This window comes from Mizuhopecten yessoensis, unplaced genomic scaffold, assembly GCF_002113885.1.
Source record: "Mizuhopecten yessoensis strain PY_sf001 unplaced genomic scaffold, ASM211388v2 scaffold3377, whole genome shotgun sequence".
Lineage (NCBI taxonomy): Eukaryota > Metazoa > Mollusca > Bivalvia > Pectinida > Pectinidae > Mizuhopecten > Mizuhopecten yessoensis.
In genome coordinates, this window is record NW_018405014.1 from 131,650 (window position 1) to 159,543 (window position 27,894).

Below are 27,894 nucleotides of genomic sequence, written 5' to 3' on the forward strand. Positions count from 1 at the left end.
TGACATCTGACCCCAGTGACCTTGAAAGTGGGTCAAGGTCATTCATTTGAACAAACTTGGTAGCCCTTCATCCCAGCATTCTACAGGCCCAATATCAGTACCCTGGGCCTTTTGATTATTGAGAAGAAGTTGTTTGAAGATTTTACGACATTTGACCACTGTGACCTTGAAAATTGGTCAAGGCCATTCATTTGAACAAACTTGGTAGCCCTTCATCCCAGCATGCTACAGGCCAAATATCAGTACCCTGGGCCTTTTGGTTATTGATTAGAAGTTTTTTGAAGATTTTATGACATCTGACCCCAGTGACCTTGAAAGTGGGTCAAGGTCATTCATTTGAACAAACTTGGTAGCCCTTCATCCCAGCATTCTACAGGCCCAATATCAGTACCCTGGGCCTTTTGATTATTGAGAAGAAGTTGTTTGAAGATTTTACGACATTTGACCACTGTGACCTTGAAAATTGGTCAAGGCCATTCATTTGAACAAACTTGGTAGCCCTTCATCCCAGCATGCTACAGGCCAAATATCAGTACCCTGGGCCTTTTGGTTATTGAGTAGAAGTTGTTTGAAGATTTTAAGACATCTGACCCCAGTGACCTTGAAAGTGGGTCAAGGTCATTCATTTGAACAAACTTGGTAGCCCTTCATCCCAGCATGCTACAGGCCCAATATCAGTACCCTGGGCCTTTTGGTTATTGAGAAGAAGTTGTTTGAAGATTTTAAGATATTTGACCCCTGTGACCTTGAAAGTGGGTCAATGTCATTTATTTGAACAAACTTGTTAGCCCTTGATCCCAGCATGCTACTGGCCCAATATCAGTACCCTGGACCATTTGATTATTCAGAAGAAGTTGTTTGAAGATTTTAAAGACATCTGACACCAGTGACCTTGAAAGTGGGTCAAGGTCATTCATTTGAACAAACTTGGTAGCGTTTCATCCCAGCATGCTACAGGCCCAATATCAGTACCCTGGGCCTTTTAGTTATTGAGAAGAAGTTGTTTGAAAATTTTAAGATATTTGACCCTTGTGACCTTAAAAGTGGGTCAAGGTCATTTATTTGAACAAACTTAGTAGCCCTTCATCCCAGCATGCTACTGGCCAAATATCATCTTCCTCGGCTTTTTGGTTACCGAAAAGAAGTTGTTTTAAAGCAAAAAGTTGACGCCGGACAGACGGACGACGGACTCCGCACCATAACATAAGCTCACTTGCCCTTCGGGCAGGTGAGCTAAAATGACTTAACAGGAGAAAATTCCTTTTGAGAGGGTAGAAAGAAAATCATGATCTCGCTTCTAGTTATGCGAACATTTTGAAACGGAATTGCTACTTTTTTACAGTCAAACGTGTAAGACACTGATAGCTTCAAATGATAATACATAAAAGCCAAGCCAATCACTCTCTACCATATTGCTGTACGATAAGAATTTATTGAAATCTCAATTTGGCCCCGGACAGCTTCGGCCAATGATACCGTGGCAAGTTCGGCCCATGCTACACATAAAAAGTCGTAAAATTGGCGATAAAATATGACGTTGCATGCTTTATGACTTCATAATAAAGCCGATTCCAAATGGGGGGCCGAACTTACCCGAATGCCTGCCCGAACTAACCCCATGGCGGGGCTCGTTTGGCCATCCGATCTTCCGAAAGGGATACGGCAATTGTATTGAGGGTTATATCCATGAGGTTGAAGGTAAGTCTTATGTTTACAATATTATGAATGTACTGTAGACGTATAGGCCTACGGTAAAGTTACGCTGAAATGCAAGATCTATAACGAATTACCTCCGAGCCTGATCGAGTTACTTTCACCCATTCATTCGGGATATTACAAGTTACTTACCATTTGTATTGTCATTTTCTTGATTATAGTACAGCCATGTAAGGATGTCGTATATGTGCAAGCAAGAGCATATCCATCCATGAGGAAAAGCAACCCTCAATATAGATTAATGGTTCGATAGTAAATGAGGTATGCATGAGAAATGTTGCAATCTGAATTACTATTTCGATTGTGCATGAATTTCATGCATCTTCGTTGATGAAATGTTTTATGACAATTTAACTGTTTATATATAAGCTTTATTGGCTGCTGATTATCAGTGCATTGACAATTTAAAGGTAAGAATAATTACCAAAACAAAACTTTCTTGATTTATGGCCATGCGAGGCTATTTATTTGGATACCATTTTCAAAAGTCTTTTTTTTTATCAAAACTGTAATTAATGCTAGTTTCGAGAACGAATTTAATCAGAACCCTGGTTGACTCTAAAGTATTTCAACTTTGCATATTTTTCTGTTGATATTGATCGTTTATCCCCAAATATGAGCCACAATACCTTAGTGTCCCTTTCAGGGTACAGTAATGCCAGTTTCAAGGGTCAACATTACCCCGATAGTATTTCGCACTCTATTTATAGAACCACACGTCCGAAATACCATATTGTAGTATCTTCGAAAAGTAGAAAGTATCCATTTATGAAAAATGAACAAACATTTTTGGAACTGATAGTATGATAAAAAGAACATTGATGTTTATCTAAGAAGTGTCCTGATTCTGGTAGTGATCAATGTTACACCATACAAATATATTTGTTATTCTATCACATTTATAACTAAATAACAGGGTTTTCGGTTTATTTTTCTCAGGTTGAGTTATCTAGAAAGGAAGAAACTGTAATCAGCACAATAATGTCATCACAATGCGAGTGCTACCTGGCAACGGTTACTGCAGTCACACCATTGACCTCCTGTGCCATTACATTAAGCTTGGATTAAAAGCTGTCCCACCCATCCAAAGCAAAACGTCCCTACCTCAGAAATGGCACATACCCCAGAGAGGCCATGGCATGGATAAGCACCAAAACCTGTACATGGACTACAGATATCAGAGTTATCAATAATTTGATTGCAATTGATGTTACGAACAGAAAAATGGTTAGGACTGGATGTTTTCATTTTTCATTGGACTCAAAAATACAACTTTTTTTTTCGGTGCTAATGATGATTTTAAAATTATCCTTTTGTCCCATAGATTCATATTCTAGTCATTGCTCATTTTTTTTGTTTCAATTCATTACTATAAGGTCAAACATAAGAAGGAGCCGCCGAAGAAGAAGCAACGGATCACCGAAGGCATCTTGCCTAAAATGTATTGCCCTATCACACAGAAACCAATACCTAGTACAGACTTTGCTTCCACACTTGTTACAAAGCTATCTGCAATTAGAAACAATGCACAGATTTTGAGAATTCTACCAGCTGCAAATTCTACAGAAAACTCATTATCCATTTATGGACATGTTCCTATAGGGTCTGTGCTGTCATATCAACAAAAACCAATGTTATCAAATAGCAATAACATTAATGACGAAGAACATACAGATTTTCCAGACTTTACTATGCCAGAACAGCCATGCTATTACAATGCTGTGTTGAATCAACCTGAACTGGACCACTTAATGGGCCTTCACACTGATCTTGCTCTTGCTGCTGAGATAGAGCGAGAAACTCAGAACCAAAGTTCAAACAAGTTATGGCATCACTTAAGAAGACAGAGGATAACATCTACCATGTTCAAGGACGCATGCGTCCGAAAGGCAAATTTTGACAGTTTGGCAGCTAGACTATTGAAAGGAAAACACATTCAAACTGCTGCAATGAAATTTGGGTTGGAACATGAGCCAGTAGCAGCAAAATCATATGCAGAAATTACGGGCAACAATGTGTACATATATATGTGGATTTGTAATTAACCCAAGTATTCCTTTTCTTGGAGCATCTCCAGATAGAAAGGTATTTGACCCTAATAGCACTCCCAACCATGGACTGTTAGAAATAAAGTGCCCAGACAAAGACTCGTTTGAAGAGTGCAATTTCTTGAAAAGGGGAAATAATGGAACATACAAACTGAAGCAAACACATCAGTACTATCAAGTAATGACTGACTGGATTGCAGTGGTGCGACTTCTTTGTAAAATGTAAACAAGATTACCACAAAGAACGTGTACATTTTGATATAGAAATTGGAATGATATTAGGTTGTCTTTAAAGAGATTTTATTTTGAAAATTTCCTTCCTCAAACTCTTAAATGTAAAATTTGTGAAAAAAATGATCAACAGTTATCAAAGGACACCTTTTATGATTGAGATACAGATAAATTGTTGATAATTTTTTTCTACAATTTTACCTCAGAAAATACATGTATACCAAAACATGAGGCCCAGAGGGCCTGTATCGCTCACCTGAAAATTTTAGTAAAATTGAAGTTAGAATATACATAACGTAGCATGATGTTACTGGAAGTGTACATGTATTACATGGTTAGTCAGGGGTATATATTTATATGCAATTGGACAAAATCTTGTCATTCCCAAAATAAAAGAAAGATTTGGAAGAATTTGCTATGTTTCCCCTATTGGGCCCTGTCCCTCTGTCCTCAGGGGGGTCAGACCCATCGTTCAAACAAAATTAGGTCCCCTTAACCCAATGATGCTTTAGACCAAATATAGACATAATCCTGTCATTCCTACAGAAGAAGAAGGATTTTAAAGCTATTTTTCCTCTTTGGCCCTGCCTCACTGCCAAAAAAAGGGGGAGGAGGGTCAGACCCACCTTTTATACAAAATTGGTTCCCTTCGCCCAAGAGTTCTTCATCCTAAATTCAATCAGAATCTTGTCATTCCTACAGCCCCTCAGGCCCCGGTGGGTCCTAACCCACCATTTGTACAAAATTGATTTTCCTTCCAAACATGATGCTACTGTTTAAATTTGGTCAAAATACCTACATCCCCATGGAATAAGAAGGAGATCAAAGCCATTCCTCTATATCCCTTCTTGGGCCCCACCTCTCAGCCCCAAGGGGCGTCAGACCCACTGTTTATACAAAATTGCTTCCCCTTCACCCAAGGATGCTTCATACCGAAGGGCCGGTTTCCAAAACGGCCCCTTCTCTGATTCAAATTTCCTGTTGGTGGTGCATTGTCCATGCCGCTGTGGTCACAAATCTATAAAGTATAAAGATTTAGGTCACTTGGTTTGTTTTTTATGGCTCCTCAAAGTTGTACCTTTCAGAAGCTGTCTAAGTGTTGATAAAATGTGCATGTTATGTAAAATATTAATGAAAATCTAATCAAATGATGGTCACCGTAAAGAATACATTCATGGCATGATTGTGACAAAAAATCATGTTTCCATCGCGCCATTTGGCTGTTTTATGGAAGAAACAATCTCAAAAATGCCATTTTCGATGATAACATTTTAGACACAAAAACTGTGTTTTTTAGAGAATACACCCTTTTATGGGCGTTGGATGCAAACCAATTTTTATCCTATTAAACAGTACGTAATATGCTATTGATGAGAGGAAAAATCATCAAAATGTAAGTGGTGGAACATTTTCAAATGTTGGGTTGAATTAGCCTATGGTTGAATTGCCGATTTTCGACTTTCTTTAGATAATTAACAAAAAAACGAGAGTATTTGCTCGGTATGTTGAGAATATGTACACAGATATGAAAAAAAGTGAGAGAAACACTTTTTCATAAAAAAAATCCAAGATGGCTACTTCACAAGTCCCCGTGGTTGAAGACATTGGCTGACAAATAGACAGAACAACAAACAAAACGTGTTCCTTATGATTTTGGTTGGTTTTCGCATTTACGGGAGTGTTCATAGCTACGGGCGATTGTATAATACCTATATTTATAAGTTTGGTTAGTCACATGGTAACGGGGATCTTTCATATCGAGCCCCAAACATACTTTCGACATATGCACTCCGTTGCCGCATGGAAAACTATTTCAAGTTTTGTCGGAATTTCTTTACCTGTGGTTGTAATGGTCGAGGGTTTTCCAGCGTCCTGTAATACCCAAGGTAGTACAAGATACTGGAGATGTGCGCACACATTCCCATCGTTCTCTCTCCAACTGGGCACTGGCAGTAGTAGTCCTTTATTGGGGCCTCAACATCGGGTGAAACGGTGAACCGTATCCAAACGTTATATTTCGTTTGGCTTTTGTGTCGAGAATGTATTTGACATCGGAGAAGGTCTGGGGAGTGCTGGTAAAGCCACACCTCATAGTCTCCGTCATCACTTAAATGTTCGGCGATGTAACCAGGAGCCAGAGATATCTGATACGTTCCACACGTAATGGTTCTCAAGTAATCAAGATCGAGACGGGGAAACAGTACGGAAGATGCATCCATCTTGACAAACTCGGACCTTGCCCGTCTAGATAGATCCGGATCTGTCTTGACTCTCTGAGCTAAACCATTCGGTGTTGTCAAACGGTCCTTCATACGTTCAGCCATTAGCCTATCTTTGGCATCTCTCTCTGGAGATCTCTGGTAGATCGGTCCTCTAATACCATTCAGACAGGCTGTGACGGTTCGAAGCAAAGCCTCGATGACATTGATAAAGCTGTTAGACACCAATTGCGTTCGGAAGAACGTCCAGTGTTTCAGACGACCATGATAGGATTCCACAATCCACCTCGATTTGGTGATAGTTCTGTCAAGATTTGCTTGGACGTCAGAATGTTGACTTTGACCGGGTTTCAGGTATGACGGCATGCTAGCATTGAGGCCAGAGGCTTCGAGAACTGGTAGGACATCTCTAAAACCTCGGTCAACGACAACGTTGTCGTCTGGTTGTAGCCAAGTAACTAGCTTGTCCATGACTTTTTTTGTAATTGTAGCATCATTTTCGCTGCCAGTGAATGGTCCTACTGTGTCCAGAATGTAGCCATCTGGTAAGGCGATGCTCATGAATTTGAGATAGTTTCTCTTCTTCTGGCCACAGTAGGACATTCTCTGGAGCTTGTGGTCGGAGCTTTTCTGGATATAAATATAGGTGCCATCTAATATGGCAGTGGCTTTATCTCCAAAAAATGCTTCTGAAAAGACAGTATTGTGCCCGAGCAACTGTTCTCTTGTCAAGTGATCCGGACCTAGAAATTGTGGGACTATCGATGTGTCTAATGCCTGTACTATGGAGTGGAAAGTTTTGGACACACTTGACTTGGAAATTCCAAAAAGAGAAGAACACTGACTCCAGGAAATGTCGGTTTTCAGTTTTACCCAGAACAGTAATAGAGCATCGTGTGTAGTCTTGGTATATATACCAGATGAAAGATATGGGGAACAGTGCGAGTGGATTTCGAGGAACTGATCTTTGGACCAACCTGTCCAGGCCATGCATGCCGAGTCATCAAGAGAAGAAAAGCTTATTGTAAACGCAGACTGGTTCTGTGAAAGGACGTGCGACACCTCTAGGAGGTCATTAATGATTTCGGACGATTTTGATGGTAACTGAGATTCCAAGGAACCTCTACCATCAAGGACAACCTCTGTAGACGGATCTAAGTCGTTACCAATAAGGTGAATGGAGCAGACGCGGGATGAGGTGGGACACCACAGTTTGTGTGAATAGATCAGGTGATGTCTTGCACGTTTTGGTAAGACTGATGATTTTGTTCCATTTCTTGCAAAGGTAACAAGACAGAGACAGCATTTTTTGTGTGAAGATGATCCATTCAAAAGATCATGAAGGGTCAGCAACGGCAGGATATGGGACGGGGAGTCGTCTTCTTCCTCTATTTCCTGGTTCTGCTCGGGTTCAGGTTCAGGCTGATTTTTGTTCCGAAGATACTTCATGTAGCACTTCTGGCAAATAAGTGCTTGTTCCTTTGCTGACATCAATCCTTGTTGCACCAGCGTATCTAGGAGCCATTTATATTGTGGACTATTTACATTGCGTGCACTTCTGTTCTTATTGCCACTACGTTTCTTGAAGTATACTTGACACCCTTCTCCAACACATTTACCCTCCATCTTGAAACAATAACGATTGGTTTATGAAGCGTCGATAAAGTAACAAAATAGCAAGCCACCGATGATTGCTGTAAACAGCTAATACTTAGTAGTTTGGTACAATTATGCGAAAATGTGTGATAAATAACGAACAACTAATTACACAAAATAACAAGACAATATAATAAATCACATTCAATACCTCCAAGAAGCGCAGAATTGATTGATTACTTAGAACAAAATAAAGTATTTCATATGGATAATCTATCTATTCGATGTGGCGTGGTCGGCAGGCACAAAGAAAGTGAGACAAGTCAGGGTCCCAACCCTGACAGAGCCACAACGCTTTGGAGATGGGACAATAAAACAAGGAAAGTGAGACAAGAATAGCTAGCGTCGAGTCAATGATTCCGTAAACGTATAGACAAAGACAAGAAGATACGGATAAATGTACAAGGCCACACGATCAGAAAATTCAGAAGAGGACAACTTGAGATAGAACAGTATTCATGTATCAGGGTGTCCTCAGTGTAAATCTTTATATCGATACTGTTTATTTAGTCGTTACACATCATAAAACTGTCATGAAAATATCCGCTCTGATATTCAATATAAAAGTTTGTATATAATAAGCTATATAATAGGGTTTCAGACAAGGTTGTTACTCATTTCCCCTTTTCTTTCAATTTACAACCACATTCAGGCGGCGATATGAGAACGTTCCACCACATGGAATTAGCTGATTTTTGGTACACATATGAAACAAGTAAAGCTCTATCCGATTTTCTGATGGAAATTTGCATCCAAAACTATATAACGGAGAAAATTGCAATTTTATAGCATTTATCTTCATAATTGTGTCTCAGCAAGTGCATTTTTATCCGAGAATATTTTTTTTTTATGTTTTATGAATAAACACGATGTTTTGGAAATATTTATCAAAAGAAATTTATACTATGTTGCGAATTACAATTTCGAGATAACCTTCTTTTATTTACGAACTTATGTCTTTGATGCTGAAATTGACAACTTTATAAAAATACATTTTCACTGAAATTATGAAATCTGGGCGTCGGAAAGGTGTAAAATTATTCTTCGGAAAAGAAAAAATACAGTAGTTGAGCTAGATAAGAAATTATACGGGGGCAGGCTCCTATGGAGAATTAACATTACTGGAAACAGGCCCTTTGGACAAAATCCTGTCATTCCTACAAGGATTTTGAAGAATTTGCTATGTTTCCCCTATTGGACCCTGCTCCTCAGCCCCCAGAGGGGCCACGCTCACCCTTTATACAAAATTAAGTCCTTTTTGCCCAAGGATGCTCCAGACTAAATTTGAATGAAATCCCTGAATCCTTACAGTAGAAGAAGGATTTCAAAGGTTTTACCTCTATTTCCCCTATTGGGCCCCTCTGCCCTGAGGAGGGCCACAACCGCCATTTATACAAAATTGATTTATATTGGCCTAAGGATGCTCCAGACTAAATAAGGATAAAATCCCTTAATCCCTACGGTAGAAGAAGGATTTTAAAGATTTACCTCTAATTCCCCTATTGGACCCTGCCCCTCTGCTCCCAGGGGGAGCACACACACCATTTATACAAAATTAAGAACCCTTGGCCCACAGATACTCCAGACTATATTAGGATAAAATCCTTTAATCCCTACGGTAGGAGAAATATTTTGAAGGTTTCACCTCTATTTTCCCTATACGGCCCCGCCCCTCTGCCCCAAGGGGGACCACACCCACCTTTTATACAAAATTGATTTCCCCTCCAAATATGATGTTTCTGTTCATTTTTGGTCAAATTACCTTCATCCCAACGAAATAAGAAGGGAATTAAAGCTATTCCCCTATATCCCTTATTGGGCCAGACCCACCGTTTATAGAAAATTGCTTCCCCTTCACCCAAGGGTGCTTCATTCTAAATTTGGACAAAATCCTGTCATTCCTACAGAAGAAGAATTTTGAAGAATTTGCTATGTTTCCCTTATTGGGCCCCGCTTCTCAGCCCCCAGGGGGACCACAATCACTGTTTATACAAAGATGAGTCCCTTTTGCCCAAGGATGCTCCAGACCAAATTGGTATGAAATCCCTTAATCACTATGGTAGAAGAAGGATTTTAAAGGTTTTACCGTTTTTATACAAAATTGAGTCCCCTTGGCCCAAGGATGCTCCATACTAAATAAGGATAAAATCCCTTAATCCCTACCGTAGTTTTACCTCTATTTCCTCTATTAGGCCCCCCTCTGCTCCCAGGGGGAGCCGTAAACCATTTATAAAAAATTGAGTCCCCTTGGCCAACAGATGCTCCTGACTAAATTATGATAAAATCCTCTATTCGGCCCTGTCCCTCTACCCCAAGGGGGAGGGGGGCACACCCACTATTTAAACAAAATTGAATTCCCTTGGCCCAAGGATGCTCCATACTAAATGAGGATAAAATCCCTTAATCCCTACGGTAGAAGAAGGATTTTTAAGGTTTTACCTCTATTTCCCCTATTTGGCCACGCCCCTATGCCTCCAGGGGGGCCACACCCACCGTTTATACAAAATTGAGTCCCCTTGGCCTAAGGATGCTCCAAACCAAATTTAGTCAAAATCTACCTTGCCGTTCAGGACTAGTAGCATTTTAAACGAAAAGTTGACGGACGGACGGATGACGGACGCTGCGGTATGGCATGAGCTCACCATGGTCCTTCGGACCAGGTGAGCTAAAAATGAAGAATATTATTATCAAAATTATGAATGTCCTCACATGGCTTGTCTATAGAGACTGGACGTTATAATAACATTAAAAGATCTCAAATGTTATGTACTCATTGTTTAACAAGAGATCCCAGAGGGATCTTGGCAACCACCTTTGTACCATCTTCATTAGTTCTTTGTCAGTTCGATCTTTTCTCTTCTTTCCTCTAATCTGTTTGATCGAGTCACGTTAACAGTAAATGCACCTTGAGGTAACTTTTGATCTAAACTTAATACTGATGGGTATGAAAGCCAACCTTCAAAGTGAGTTTGTCATTTCACATATTTACTAGTACAGTACTTAATGTGAAAGAAATAGAATCGATCATTGCAATATGAGAAAGATCTGTTTAGTTCTTCTTTTAATCCATTTTGTTTTTATGATCAGTCTCAAAATATAACATACACAACGAGGGATCAAGGGGAACCTACATTTAAAATTTGAGAAAGATCCCTCCCGTACTTCCCGAGAAATAGCGATAACAAACTTTCACTATCAAAATCCAAGATGGCTGCCTGTCGGCCATGTTGTTTATCCGATCAGTCTCTAAAATTGCCCTGCACAGCTAGGACCAAGGGGAACCTACATATAAAATTTAAGAAAGATCCCTCTAGTTCTTCCGGAGAAATAGCGGTAACAAACCTACAATATCAAAACCAAAGATGGCTGCCTGTCGGCCATGTTGTTTATCCGATCAGTCTCAAAAAAATGCCCTGCACAGCTAAGGACCAAGGGGAACCTACATATAAAATTTGAGAAAGATCCCTCTAGTAGTTCTTGAGAAATAGCGATAACAAACTTTCACTATCAAAATCCAAGATGGCTGCCTGTCGGCCATGTTGTTTATCCGATCAGTCTCAAAAGTTGCCCTGCACAGCTAAGGACCAAGGGGAACCTACATATAAAATTTGAGAAAGATCCCTCTGGTACTTCTTGAGAAATAGCGATAACAAACTTTCACTATCAAAATACAAGATGGCTGCCTGTCGGCCATGTTGTTTATCCGATCAGTCTCAAAAGTTGCCCTGCACAGCTAAGGACCAAGGGGAACCTGCATATAAAATTTTAGAAAGATCCCTCTGGTACTTCTTGAGAAATACCGATAACAAGAATTGTTTACGATTGGACGACGGACCACGGACACAGGGTGATTTGAATAGCCCACCATCAGATGATGGTGGACTAATAAGTGTGATTGAGGACGAATTCCATTTTCTATCAATATGTTCTCAATATCAAATATAATGAGTGGAATTCATTGAAATGTACTACTGGCGTAGGCCATCTGTCTTTAATTCAGTTGTTAAGTGAACAGAACAACAAGGAACTAAATAATTTATGTAAGTTTATTTTTGAAGCAACAATTTGAGATCAAGAAACCATACTTAAGTAATTATTTGTACAGTTGTGATGATATAAAATACATTACTACATGATCTTATGATTATATGTACCTGTGCTTCTTATACAACATTCTCTTTGCACTGATTGTACGCTAATTGACATATCATGTACCGGTAATTGGATAGATTAGCTGATGAGCAAAACTGATCAAGGCCTAATAAAGAACTTGAACTTGAGTGAAGTTTTAACTTACTTTTACTTTTAATACTTGTTGCATGAGAAAACCAAGTAATATTTATAGGGTCAAAAGAAAAATAACGTTTAAAACCATAATGTATTGAATATAATGAATTGATTAATTTGTATTTGTACTTTATCTAAAACAATAAACAATAAATTTACCTTTCTTACTAAATAAAACTTTTGAAAAGAAGGCAATGTATATCTTCGTTCATTAGTGTAATACAGTACCTTCTTCTCATAATGGCTCATACATGTGTACTTAACTCTAAACAGTTAAGAAAAAAAAAGGTTTTCATTTTCCGAACTGACCTTTAAAATTCCCTCCAGACTATAGGAGTTTTATACTTTCTATTCAAATGTGTGTTATTTTGAAGTTTTCCCCAGTAAATTTTATGTAAGATTGTATCCATATTTCATACAGAGTTAAGTTAACACATGTATATATAAAAAAAAAAGCAAAAAAAACCGGACTTATCAACAGTGAAAGTGAACCTACATATTATTTTTTTCACCTTAAAGTGACTGACAAACTTCAAAGTTCATGTACGTTAATGTTTCACAAAAAAATGAAAGAAAATGTCATTTACTACAGAATCAAAGGGAATGGAAAGAGAAACGCACACAAGTGATCATTTCAACTTGAAATCCAAAGAATCGTTTGGTACATAACGTCTTTTTAACACAAGCTAGAACAACAGCCCTCTAAAATTTGTTGAAGTATAGAACAAACTGTCCATTTCTGGTTAATAGATAGGGGGATAACTCCATCAAAAATGTGATATTCTTTTTTACGTCTAATTGCCTGTTCGACATAATACAAAGTCTAGCTATTTCATGCATTTTTTCAACCTCAGCTTTAGTAAACTTGCCCTTTTCGACCAAAAAAGGTGGGATTACAAAAGAAGCCTGTCTTTTTTCAAGCAAGTCCTGAATAAGAAACCCTTTATCAGCCATAACTTCATCATTTGGCTCTATTAATTCTAATACTGTACCAGAAAGAGCAGTTAAAGTCTTGTCAGATACACAGCCAGTGTACAATGTCCATATCTGGTTAATAGATAGGGGGATAACTCCATCAAAAATGTGATATTCTTTTTTACATCTAATTGCCCGTTCGACATGAATACAAAGTCTAGCTATTTCATGCATTTTTTCAACCTCAGCTTTAGTAAACTTGCCCTTTTCGACCAAAAAAGGTGGGATTACAAAAGAAGCCTGTCTTTTTTCAAGTAAGTCCTGAATAAGAAACCCTTCATCAGCCATAACTTCATCATTTGGCTCTATTAATTCCAATATACCAGAAAGAGCAGTTAAAGCCTTGTCAGATACACAGCCAGTGTACAATGTCCATATCTGGTTAATAGATAGAGGGATAACTCCATCAAAAATGTGATATTCTTTTTTACGTCTAATTGCCCGTTCGACATGAATACAAAGTCTAGCTATTTCATGCATTTTTTCAACCTCAGCTTTAGTAAACTTCCCCTTTTCGACCAAAAGAGGTGGGATTACAAAAGAAGCCTGTCTTTTTTCAAGTAAGTCCTGAATAAGAAACCCTTTATCAGCCATAACTTCATCATTTGGCTCTATTAATTCTAATACTGTACCAGAAAGAGCAGTTAAAGCCTTGTCAGATACACAGCCAGTGTACAATGTCCATATCTGGTTAATAGTTAGAGGGATAACTCCATCAAAAATGTGATATTCTTTTATACGTCTAATTTCCCGTTTGACATGAATAAAAAGTCTAGCTATTGCATGTGTTTTTTCAACCTCAGCTTTAGTAAACCTGCCCTTTTCACCCAAAAAAGGTGGGATTACAAAAGAAGCCTGTCTTTTTTCAAGTAAGTCCTCAATAAGAAACCCTTTATCAGCCATAACTACATCATTTGGCTCTATTAGTTCCAATATACCAGAAAGAGCAGTTAAAGCCCTGTCAGATACACAGCCAGTGTACAAAAAACTCACAAATGATACAAGTCCACATGGTGTAATTCCAATCAAGCTTTTAAATGTTGTGTGACTTTTGTAATTAGAATAGGTTTCTGAATTCAAAACTTTTGAACTAGGTGTTTGTACTTTAATTTCTGTACAGACTAAAATAACTTTTGTTTTTGGATAAGTTTCTTTAAAGGCGGCTGGCATATGACTGTCTATTACATGGCGAGGTGGCCAAATTGGTAAACTACCAAGCATCATGTACAAGTAGTTAGACCATGTTATCAATATTCTACTCACAGAAGACTGAGATATACTAAATCTCACTGCAAGGTCCTGCTCTGGGAAACCTTGACGAACTCTACACATGAACAAGAAAAACTGATCGATTAGTGGCAATGCTTCAAATCGATAAGTATTCAACTTAATGATTTCAGTATTTGAAAAATGTCTTTGCATTTCACTCCACCTGATCATAGTAGTTGTTGGCTGCAGTCCAATAAATATCCTTTTCAATGTTTCATAATCCTTGAATCCAGTATAAAAATTAATCATCTGTTGATCAGTGCTAAAACGACCCAAATATAAAACCCTGTTATCAACCTTATCAAGCTGATTTTTCAAATTACTGATTTCCTGCTTGGGAGCATCCAGTTGATCATCTGCGGATTGTGGTGGACCGCAGTAATCATGATCATTAGAGGGTGGTGGGCTATACGTAGGACCAGTGGCATCTGCTTCCCAGATATCTGAAGCTTGACCTCCTTGAGCTGGAGACCTGAAAATACATGTTTAACATTACTAACAAAAAACATTTAAATATTAATCTCAATTAGATTGATAACTTTAAAATAGATGTGTGCAATTATTACTTTAGAAACTAACAAAAGGTTGAAGATGCGTCGTTTTTTCAACTGTCTTGTTCAAATGACAGATAGGGAGGCAATGACGATAAATCACCTTAAAAGATATGAGCCGACAGCCGGTGTCATATAAAATTTTCATCCCCCATAAAATATTCATAAAATTTATGGGGGATGAATATTTTATGGGGGGATGAGTATAGGACACCTGGATCAAACCCAGTTTGTCGGATTATAAATTCAGTGTGATGCCAAGGCATTAGACCAACAGTTAAAGTCGTTGATAAATTTTATCGACTCACCAACCATGGTTTAACAACATCATTAGTTTTGAACAACTGGGTCCAGTTTGAGAAGATATATGAAACTTACTGGATATAATTTCGTGGATCATTCCATGTTGTGGTACGGGTGTCATGATTAATGTAGTAGGGTTTTCCATTCTTGTCATATCTCATCTCCCAGTTTTCTGGTAAGGGATTCTTCAAACTGCACTTGTAGGAACTGGTAGAACAGAAGATTATCAGTATTTATAAATCACACATATATTGCAAGAACAAAAATACTGTGTTCTAGGAAATTTTCGATGCAGTTTAACTTTCGCCTTTGACACCCTCGGTAAAGAGGGCAAATTTATCATAAAAGCCAACATTAGTGAACAACATAATAAACATGGCAAACAGATGTGAAGGGCGAATTTAACACTGGACGGAAACAGATTTTATCAGCATAGGGGAAAATTTATGCAGAAAATATATATAAAAGGTATACAGTCATATTTTTAAGAATATTCTCAAGAACAAATATGTGTGAATACAAATGTCTTCCAATAATGTTGTATAGTCAGAAATATATATTTTGACAAAATAATCATTTAATGTATTTGTCTAGCACATTGAAATAAAATATCTGTTAGTCATTTGACTATATTTTAAGAAAATGGTTTTATTTCCTATGACAAACAAGTACAAATTATAACACATATCTTGCACCTCTAGTCCATCCTTAAAATGCCAGGAGTTACGTTCACGTTCACTTACAAATAGTTGTCTGCTACCCCCCCCCCCCCTCACACACACACACCCTCCTGCTGAATTGTCCTGATAAAATTTGATTGGTTTCAGGTAAAGGAAACTGACCAATTACAAGGCTTATACCTGTTCCTTTGAAGACAACAGAGCAACACTAGACTTCAAAGCCAGTAAATTCTACTATTATGCTGCTACACAAATCCTTTTATGTGTACTTGAATATCAAACTAGTTTTATATACCATAAAAACCCATGTAATTTGCGCACCTGTGTAATTTGCGCAGGTACTTTTTGAAGCTGAAAATCGGGAAAAAAGGTTCTACTCGAATATTTTGCGCACCCAAAAAATCTGGGAAAAAAACGATGTTCATGCTCCTAAAAATCGATCTCAGATTATATTTTTTTTAAATATATTTCTATGATTTTTTTTTCATTGAAGAAATTACGTAAAATGTGTATTTTGTTGCTTGTTTTCTTTGAATTATCTGATCACACATGACACACACATGTGCACATATCGGCATACATCAATTCATTTTAGCAATATTTTACATAAAACATTTACTTGCTTACAAAAACATATCAATTAATAAGTAATTTGATGTTTAGTAACCGCTGGTGCATATCTCCTGGTGAAAGACATAATTAGAGACCTTTTATTGATCATAATTACGATAAGTGAGAAGGGCTCATCATGGCGGCTTGGGTTACGTCACTTCAAACCAGGTCATGTCACAGTTCAGTTTGGCCACGGAATTAGATTATCTAAGTCCGTGGTTTGGCGATATTTTTTTACAAATTACAATGCAGTAATGAGCTAACACTATCTCTGTGATTACCCGTTAACAATAGCTCTACTAATTGAAATGATTTGCAGTCGCGATCGACGGACCGTGTTGTTGTTTTTTTCACTCGCCAACACGTGGCGTGAATTACGAAGCCCTACTGCATTGTCATAACTACAGACTGATTTGACTGATAAGGGATTATAAAAAATATGTTTATACTAGAAGCGTGGACAATCAATACATCCTCTTCAAATCTACTCCAAGGAAAAAAATAGTTAACGCAGACTATTTTTACGATGCTTCATTTAATAAATATTGAAATAATTCACGAGGTTATTATCAATCACGTGTTTACGTAATGTTAGACGCGAGATCAACATGAAAGTGAGCCGGAAAAAAACCATGCTATACGTATACGCATAGGCGATTTGAAAAAACTTACAGAACTTACATAGAACGGAGCTTAAATTGAACAACTACATTTTCGTAATAGTATGGGGAAACGCACCGAGATGTCGAAACGTAATGTCGTAAGTTGATCGGCGATTCTCTGGCATAGGAATTTGGCTAAACTTTTTTTGTTAACGGTTACCTATTTATTAATACTTTTCACATAAACTCACATAACAACACATTATGTATCTTTTATTAATGTTTGACATAAATAAATTTGTTGATCGTCATTTGTCTTAGAGTTCCGTGTACCAAGGGACATAATCCAAGATGGCGATCTCTCAGAATCGTCGATCTTTTCCTGAAAAAAACTTGAATTTTTCTATACCTGTGTATTTTACGCACCCCCCACTTTGGGTATTAAATTTCTGAAAAAAAAGTGCGCAAATTACATGGGTTTTTACGGTATGTATCATTCACATGGTGGCGTGTACATACAGAGCCTTCAATTTCGTCATAGCATATAATCCAGGTGTGCAGCAAATGTAATATATAAGAATTTCATGGATGATAAACTTTGAATATTTAAACAAGATAATGTATCTCTTTAGCATGATTTAACAAGATTTGTTTTACCTCAGACAATATTACAAATATATTCACCTGTGGTCTCTAGGATCGTCATCACTTTTCTGACTATTTTCTCTATTAAAGAAGTACCTATCACCATTTGCTCCATATCTTAATTCCCAAGGTGGAGGAAGCGGATCTGTCAAACTGTAAAAAATAAATATTTTTGTTGAGACAATAGATTGTATTATAGGAATAAGTACTAGTGCCCTGCATTACTGTTAGATCTTTGGTTCTATGTAAGTTTTATCTTTTCTGTTGTTAATTTTCTTATTAGCTGAGGGTTGATATTCTCAATTTCACCTTAAAGTGGTGAATGATTCCTTTTCACTTACCCTGTTCATCCATTGTGTATTCTGAACATAATACAAGAGGCCCAGGGGCCTTAATAGCTCACCTGGTATTTCATTTTTCAATTTAAAACCTGATGAGTACAATATAGGTTTATCAAAGGAGTTTTCCCCCCTAAGCATGCTTCAGACCACATTTGGTTTAAATCCCTTCATTTGTACAGAAGGTAAATTATTTTTCTCTATTTCCCCTATTGGGCCCCGCTCCTCTACCCCTGGGGGTGGGGCACATCTTTCTTATATAAACATTAAATTCCCTTTGCCAAAAGATTCTTTAGAACAAGGTTGGTTAAAATCCCTTCATCGGTACAAAAGGAGAAGGATCTTTTATGTTTTCCTCTATTTCCCCTAATGGGCCCCACCCATTTGCCCCCCACACACCTCAGTTTATACAAATTGATTCTTTGTCCCTATAAGCATGCTTCAGACTGCATTTAGTTTAAATCCCTTTACTTGTATAGCAGGAGAAAAAAAACCCCTCTATTTCCCCTATTGCCCTGAGAGGGGCCACACCCACCGTTTATACAAACTTCAGGCTCCTTTGAGTATTATTTTTAAAGATTTACCTATTTTCCGCCTATTTCATAATTTGCCCCCGCCCCTCTGCCCCCAGGGGGACCATACCCTCTGTTTATACAAAACTGAGAACCCTTTGGCCAATGATGCTCCAGACCAAATTTGGTCAAAATCCTTCGAGCCGTTAATTAAAAGACTAGTAGCGTTTTAAAGGGAAAAGTTGACAGACACCGAACGCTGCGCCATCGCATAAGCTCACTTGGCCCTCCGATCCAGGTGAGCTAATAATGTTAGTTACAGGCTAAATGCAGATTTGATGTGACGGTGAATTGATGCATTGTTAACATGACGTTCTACAATTGTTATGCATTTATAAGGGAATCCTTTAGGTTGAGACTTTAAGACTTGCTAATTCCACCCCTGGGATGTTCAAATTTGGCAAAACCCTCAGCAAAGCCTCAGGTTTTACCAAATTTTTAAAATCCCTTTGGTGGAGTTTCCCTATCCTACAACACTGGGCATGAAAGAGCATTATTTTCTCTCTCATTCCAACTACCAGAATAAAACAAGAAACTTGCTACCATTTTCAAAATACATGTATCAACTTTCCCCCTGAGCTTTTGTGACAATAACGATCTGTAAGCAAGACTAAGCATACCCCATATTTGCGAACACAATTTGCACAGAAAAAAATAATCTCATCTTTCTAACTTGTATTGTCAACATATTGTAAAAGGTTTTATTTTCATCATGCCTCCTTTTCCTCATTGCGGTATCGGAATTTTCCATATTCGTGACCTCACCTCATTGTTGAGCAATATAATTGTGACCTCATGTCACGTGAAACAGGGTGTAAGGTAGAAATGTAAATCTATGACATTTGAGATAGCTCAGGGAGTGCTTTAATTGTGTGAAATAGCGCTAACGAACTTTATCTCTGAAAAATCAAGATGGCTGTCTGTCATTCATCTTTGCTTTCAGATCAGTCCAAAATTTCAACATGCATAATGTTAACTATATATATAGCTAATTAGGACCACAGGGGAACTTTCAAGAGAAGTTTCAGAAAGATCCCTTAGGGATGTACTACTCTTCTGAGGTTTCAATCACGTTCAAGTCTCGTTTTGATCTCTTGCAAGGGCATTTTGTAATATTTGACAAAGTATGATCAATTTTGATATCAAACATGCATCTGAAAAATGTGTCAAAAATCTGGGGGTCTGATGATTGTAGAATTTTTTCACAAGAATTTAAACAAAATGATTTACCTTGTAAAAACCAGGAACTTGATGACTTTTGGCGACAAATCAGGATCTGAATCCATTTCAATTTGTGTGAATTGTTTGTGGTGGCATTTGCTGCATAGATTTCTAAGTAAGTCTTCGATGATCCTCGACTCATCAAATCTAAATTTCTCCAAGGTTGACACCCGTCCTAGTAGGATTTCTATTGCCCATCCGTATGTGTAAGGGAAACACAATAGTTGACCGTAGGTTTGCTGTGGCACATTCAATACTTCCACTTTGACTATGCTATTTAACTCTAGCTGAAGTAGATGCCCCAAAGCATTCAGGACATCTCCAGTCAGTTCATAATTCTTGCTGCGGTCCGAATCTAACAGGAAAACGTGGTTTGGTTCTTTGCACCCAATGTTGGTCAGAAGTTTGCAATGGGCTTTCAATGGTTGTGATTCTCTTGCTAGTATCCAACACAGGAAATACCTTTTGGAGCTATTGTGGTTTCGATCCTCAGGCAGTGCATCACTGTAGAACATCATAGAAATAGCGACATTCCCGCCTGTTATTTCAACCACATTGACATGTTTGTTGCCAATATTTATTAGCTTTTCTTCCAGTTTACGCAGTATGTAAGTAATAACATCTTTGTTGAATTTCCTCTTTTCTATATAGTCTCGGATTTCTTTAGGAATAATTTCCTGCAAAAAAAAAGAAATAATTTGAGTTGGTACATAAAAAAAGCTGGTCCTAACATCTTTATCTTGATTAAGAATTGTCAAACTTCTCACAACATAACCTATGAATGAATTCAATTTTATATGACTTTGTGAGTGTCTACTAAGTTTCAAAATGATTTAATGTAGAACTGTAATTTGGTATATACTTCACGCCATCAACGAAAGAAATAAGTCAGAACTAGTACAGAATAAAGGAAACTGAAGTCCTTAGACTAAGATACACTAGTACTCATCCAGGCAATTAGGCATTCTTTATAGTTCTAGTGATTGTACAATTATTTGACAAAGATGGCCTTTACTCCATCCTGCCAGTCAAGCTTCCTTGCATATATATATATAGTCAGTTGCAAACAGTTTCTATTTATGGTAGCAACCGAAGGTTGTACAAGTCATCATTTAAAGGAATGAAAATCAGAGTACCTGTTCAGTTGCATCAGACAATGGAAGAACTTGTTCACCCAGTGGGACAGCCCTTTCTGGTTTAAAGAAAAACAACAGAACGTCAATACAACATTACAACAAAACTATACTTTCAATACATATTTCTAAACAAGAGGCCCAGAGGGCCTGTATCGCTCACCTGAATATGTTTAAAATGATTGGTATGAAGGAAAGATATAGCACTCCATGGTAGGTGCTGTAAGTACATATGAAATTTCAGAAAGATCCATCCAGTACATGAGATATAGCGAGAACAAACTTCAAACAGAGCCCCACCCCTATGACCCATATTCCCCTAGGGGGGGTCATACCCACCAATTATGCAAGGACCCAAGGATGCTCCAGACTAAATAAGGATAAAATCCCTTAATCCCGATGGTCGAAGAAGGATTTTCAAGGTTTTACCTCTATTTCTCCTATCGGACCCTGTCCTTCTGCCCCCTGGGAGACCACACCCACTGCTTATACAAAATTGAGTCCCCTTGACTCAAGGTTGCTCCAGACTAAATTAGGTTAAAATCCCTTAATCCCTATGGTAGAAAAAGGATTTTAAAGGTTTTACCTCTATTTCCCCTATTGGGCCTCGTCTCTCTGCCTCCAGGGGGGTCAGACACACCGTTTATACAAAATTGGTTCCCCTTCACCCAAGGGTGCTAATTCATACCAAATTTGGACAAAATTCTGTCATTCCTACAGAAGAAGAAGGATTTTGAAGAATTTGCTATGTTTCCCCTATTGGGCCCGTCCTTTCTGCCCCTGGGGGGCCACACTCGCTGTTTATACGAAATTGAGTCCCTTTTGCCCAAGGATGCTCCAGACTAAATTAGGATAATTAAAATCCCTTAATCCCTATGGTAAAAGAAGGATTATAAAGGTTTTACCTCTATTTCCCATATTTGGCCCCGCCCCTCAGGCCCCTTTGGGGCCAGACCTACGGTCCATAAAAAATAGGTACCCTTTCACCCAAGGATGCTTCCAACCAAATATGGAACAAATCCTTTCATTCCTACAGAAGAAGATGGATTTTAAAGAATTTGCTATATTTCCCCTATTGGGCCCTGTCCCTCAGCCCCCAGGAGGGCCAGACCCACCACTTTTTTGTTCCCCTTCCCCCAAGGATGCTTCAGAGCAAATTTGGTCAAAAACTAATCTGTCGTTCATGACAAGTAGTGTTTTAAAAGAAAAGTTGACAGACAGACGACGGACACTGCGGTATGGCATAAACTCACCATGATCCTTCAGACCAGGTGAGCTAAAAAAGTAGATTTTTGTATATGAATATATGCGTTTGTTGTCTTCCTTTTGAGTAGAATGTTTACATTTGCGATTGTAACAACAGTCGGTTATCTGGAATGTGTTCATAGTTATCTTGTTTTGTCATCATGTAAAAACTTCCTAAGTCGTCGTTAACAATCTGGAAACATTGATAACCATGTTTGGGAAATCCATTCATAGTATCTGTCACTTCAACTCATTACAAGAGTACGTTACTTGTCTCGTAGATAATTTAATTGCCACAATTAATGTTGTTGAAAAAACAGGCAGATGTATGCTTGCCTCGTACTCTGGGCCTAAGTAAGTAGAACGCTTGTAACGGCAACTGTTACTGACAAGCTTCTAAACACACTCTGATGTGCTTTGTAATATTTGACATTCTATATATACATGTATATATATGTCTTTCCTATGGCTGTTTAACGAAAAGAGCTGTTGGCGAACAGGCTACCTTTCCTTTTCATGTCATTTTTAAGTTAGTATTTTATATCAATAGAAATACAGGCATCTTATGAATTGTTTTATGTTGCTAAAGTACACCCCCCAGACAAATTCTTTTCAAAGGACAAGGACAAAGGTTAAACCATAGGTCACAGTGACCTACTTTTTGCACTTGAACACTCTGCCATCTCATGATGTACTTGCATAACTAAATAGAACAAACCAAGACAGTGCGACTTGTCTATACTAAAAGCAAAGAGGATAACCAGAAGATAATGAAGGAAAACTTGCTGTAAGAGAAGGAATGATTAACAGAGCATTTACCAAAATATAACATAGAAACGTATTTAATGTCAACCATATATATACCTTCTGCCTTAGGCTGTTGATTTTCACCTGTCACGAGTGTATTTCCAACGAGTCTTTCAGGCTGTTGAATATCATTGGTCACAGGCCTGTCTCTCTGTAAGTGAATGTTTATTTTTTATTTAAAGGGATGCAATAACTTTCTCCTCAATTACAGCAATCTTGTAAGTGATTTTTACCTTCAAAAACAAATGATTGCATAAAATTATTTCACCGAGTACAAATTCACAGCCTCTTCATACAGGAAGATAATCTACCATGTTCCATCTACAATGCTCAGTTGATTAACATATCTTACATAATATTATGATTGCATACAATTATTTTCACTGATTATTTTGAGGATTTACAAAGTAGATCAAGGTCAAATTAATTTAAGTTAGCTAACACTGGAGGTGTTAAAAATGTTTTCATACATTTGTGACATTGAAATTTTGGTCAAGGTCATTTATTCGAACAACTTTATTACAATGGCCCTAGGCCTCTTGGTTATTTAGAAGTTGTTGTTTAAGCATAATAACAACTTCAGGGTCTGTAATGTGCAGAGAAGGGTGTCAATGTCATTCATTTTAATGATATTGCTTTGCCTCAACATACCACTCTATACCGGGGTATATCAGGTAAATTTTGGGGTCCTTTAAATGACCCATTCCCTATTTAGAAAGACTGCAGGATATTCAAAACACAGTATACTTTGTATGAAGGTAGTACAAAATTGAGAATTATCATGTTGTCATAAAGATAGGGTGAAATAAATTTGCATGTAGCTGTATTCAGAGTTGTTATAATGATCATCACAATTTCCAAAAAAAAACGGTTCTAATATATTGATGATTTTACACAATTTCATCTCGGGGTCTATTTCTTAAACCCCGGGACTGACAAACCCCTGTCCAAGCTAAATATCATTATAGCTCAGGCTTTTTATGTCATCCTAAAAAAGTCATTTAAAACATTTACGCTTTTGACCCCAGTGGCCTTGAATATGAAGAAAGGTCAGTGTCATTTATATGGCCCAAACCTGACATATTTTACTTCAGCATGCTGTAAACAAAGTTCATCACTATATGCCTCATGTTTAGTTAGAAGTTGTTGATAGTATAGAAGATAAAAAGTTTTAGGACATTTGACCCCTGTACCTATAATTAGTCTGTGAACAAAATGTGAGAATGAATTAAAGCATACAGAACTTCTTTGCAGTACTAACCGTTTTACTTCGTTCAGGGTTCGATCCTGATTTTGTTTTCCTACGTCGGTCGGTGACGTTTGTCGTGAAGGGATCGGTTTCTTGCTGTATTGGGAAAAAATTACATTTATTAAAGGTAAAATAGAAGGATAAGTAACATTCATATAGCGTCCTAAATAATCAGTAAAATTACTCTAAAGCGTTTTACAACACATGAATAATAGTATTGGTTATTGAAGATAGAAAAAGGCATCTAAATCACCATTAAGAAGACAATTATTTCAATATGTATATATATATACGGGTAAATGAATATAAAATTAAAGAGTGGTGTGTACATAACGTCTGTGCAAAGAGCCTAATTATAAAATACAGACGTGAAGAGGGGGGTCTTTATATCGTTCTAGAATTTAGCCAGGGTTTTAGATTTTTTAATAGAAAAAACAATTTGCCATGCATTGATGCATGTTTTCAATGTAAGCTATACACAAATACATATAGTAACTGATTTCTGTATAGACCAACATTTGTGTACATGTGAATAAAAAGCTACTTTCGTAAAAAGACCTTGAATTGGTGAACTAAAATGGACATATTGGGACATCATTTACTTCATAAGAAAATGTTTGTCCATATTACATTATCACTTCTGGTGTTAGATTTGAATGGCAACACTTTTTTGTCATCAGACAACAAACATTAAAATAATTTGGGCAATGAAGTACTTACCTGTATTCCAGGTTCAACATTATCAGCTGTTGTACCATACTTTTTCTCGTTTCCTTTCGTTGAACTTTTTTTGTCATCCATCTCCAATGGGAAATTTCTGGAAAAACAATGTTATGTTCAGTTAATTAACTCATTCACCCCTGAAGACACATTTGAACTGTTCCAATTCAGCGGTTCTGGAACAGTCCATTATGAAATTGCATTGGTGAATGAACTAATTTATCAAAAACATCCAAAAAGTTTATAATTCAGGGATTAATGCAGGAATAGAAAGTTAGTACCTTTTTTGAAATGAGAGAAATACATAATGTAGACCTAAGACTCCCCAGCAGGAAGTGTGGCCACAGGCTAGAGCCAGGGGGAGAGAATGAGAGGTGGGATTGGATGATTTCTTGAATTTTTGTTTCTCGCTGTTCATTTGAATAAAGCATTTGCATGATAGTTATGAGTGTTCTCCACAGCATTTTTTTGATGCGCTATGGTATTTATTTTTTAACCCTTTCATCGTAGCGCGGTGTTGCCGAACATTTCCATGTCGCAACCCATCTATCCTGCACAACGCCACTTTGAGAAAACAAGAGTTATAATTGATGTAGTTAAATTTTAAATAAATAGCATTATTTAATAATCTTGACATTGCATTATTATTGCTCATTTTCTTGCCCTTTTCTTTATATTAATCATTTTTTTTATAATCACTATATATACATTTGTGGCAGGGTTCAATTGTACATAGGATTAAGGTCGCCTTCTAGCTTCGAGCTTGAGGGAATTTCTCTTCAGCTCAGTGGTACACTTTATTGCAAAAACAAATGGATAATTTTAGCAAATACTTAAAGCTGACAGTGCAAGTTAAAAAGCTTTCAATTGAGATTAAAAAAAACGCCATTTCAAAATATCTTTTCTGCTTTTGAGATCTGGTTATCATTTGTTCCAACGTGTGCTCAAGGTGACACTACTTTACAATATTATGTATATAACTCTTTCACGATTTTTTACCAACATTTTGTATCAGATCAGCTGAATAAAATTAAAATGGAACACATCAGCATTTATCTAAGAAAAGTGTAAAAAGTAGTAAAATACGACCAATTAAGATTAAAATCCCTTCCCCCCCCCCCCCAAAACAAAATGGCCCTGAAAGAGGGAAACATACCATGAACGCTAATGCCTACTTTTAAGAATCCAACTAGTTATAACCTCCTGTGTGAAATCAATACTAATTCCATTAATTTCCATGAGAATGGTTCAATTATCAAATTTCACTTTGTTGACTTCACACCTTGGGAGTGTCCCTTTCGCACATGTTTTGCTAGTAAAGGGTCTATACGACGAAGAGTTCATAATAAATGTCTGTGTGTTGATGTAATATTAAAAAAAATATTAATATAGGAGACCCCTATTTTTTAATATTACAAGTAAAGCGATCCATGCCCCTGTGGTTTTAAGTTCTATGCCTAAAATATGACGTTTGTGTTGAGTTGTGGGTAATAATCCCCCATTTGGGCAACATCTTTGTATGTTATGGTTCTTTGTATGTTATGGCAACATCTTTTTATGTTATGGCAACATCTTTGTATGTTATGGCAACATCTTTGTATGTTATGCACTTCAAATCTACTTTCACTATCCTATATAAAAAATCAAATTTTTGTAGTTCACTTACGTTATTGAAAATCGTCAAATCTATTGGTTATTACAAATTACTTTTGGTTGAACAGTTTTTGGTTTTGAAAGTATTTCACGACCTTTGAAGCCTTAGAAAAGTCGGGACATCTAAAGCCACGAAAATGTCAAAACACGAAAAAAAGTTCAACCAAAAGTTGTTTATAATAACCATATAAATAACGATTTTTAATAAAGATAGTGAAGTACAAAATTTTGATTTTTTGTATAGGATAGTGAAAGTAGATTCGAAGTATGCGCCGTTGTGCCCAACATGTTGTATTGGTCTTTCACAACGATGTTTACACATCAAAAATGTGTTGTAAAATCATTAAGAGTCATTTATCGAACTGATTTTCAACTTAGCAACATTAATGTTTGTCTTTTCGCGACATATAACCTGAACGTTATGCTTTGACGAAACCCCTCACCTGTTTAGTTCCGCCATCTTTCGTAATTTGTCTGACGTCATCGGGGTATAGTTATCTGGAAATTCCCGATTTTGTCAGAAGTTCGTAATGTATGTGGTTCCGCCCAAAATCCCGTTCGCCCTAGATTGGTATTTTCTTTTCATTTTTCTTTGTTTTAAGTCACAAATTAAGTCTTCTTAGTCTTCCATATCATTAAAATCAATTTTATTAAAAAGATGTGTTCGTAGGTTTTTTAAATAGAACACAATTAGGTTTCGATTCGATCCGTTTCGGTGATTTCTCGCACCCGTTATCTAATCGGAGAGGGTGTCGGAGGCGGGTTCGACGATTTACAGGAACGGGCAGGAACGGGCAGAAATGGGCAGAAACGGGCAGGAACGGGCAGAAACGGACAGAAACGGGCAGGAACGGGCAGCAATTTATTAATAATTATATACATTAATGAATATATATATTAGATACATTTAAGTATCATTATCGGGTATGAGATCTATTTGATAAAAGGATTGCAATTACATGATCGGGGCAGAATCGGACTAAATTATATATATACATTTATGACGATATTACTTATGACTGTACCTACATTTATAGTATCATATATTTTTTTATCGGGTATAAGATATATTTGATAAAAGAATTGCAAGGAATTAAGAGTATTGTATTGATATGGATCGGGCAGGAACGGGCGACGATTTACAGGAACGGACAGAAACGGG

General features: G+C 37.3%; 1 protein-coding gene and 1 pseudogene across 1 annotated transcript; one reads left to right on the plus strand and one right to left on the minus strand.

Annotated features, from left to right (window-relative positions):
• Nucleotides 1-2,708: 2,708 nt before the first annotated feature.
• On the plus strand, nt 2,709-4,057 carry LOC110447441 (annotated as a pseudogene).
• A 7,859-nt stretch (nt 4,058-11,916) lies between these two features.
• LOC110447438 lies at nt 11,917-27,284 on the minus strand. Its single transcript, XM_021493134.1, has 9 exons — nt 27,176-27,284; nt 25,080-25,176; nt 24,372-24,455; nt 23,168-23,261; nt 21,062-21,117; nt 19,935-20,602; nt 17,834-17,947; nt 15,331-15,462; nt 11,917-14,873 (listed from the first exon to the last, which is right to left on the minus strand). Exons 1-9 carry the CDS (start codon nt 27,214-27,216, stop codon nt 12,860-12,862), a joined length of 3,300 nt encoding a protein of 1,099 aa, XP_021348809.1. The 5' UTR covers nt 27,217-27,284; the 3' UTR covers nt 11,917-12,859.
• Nucleotides 27,285-27,894: the final 610 nt, after the last annotated feature.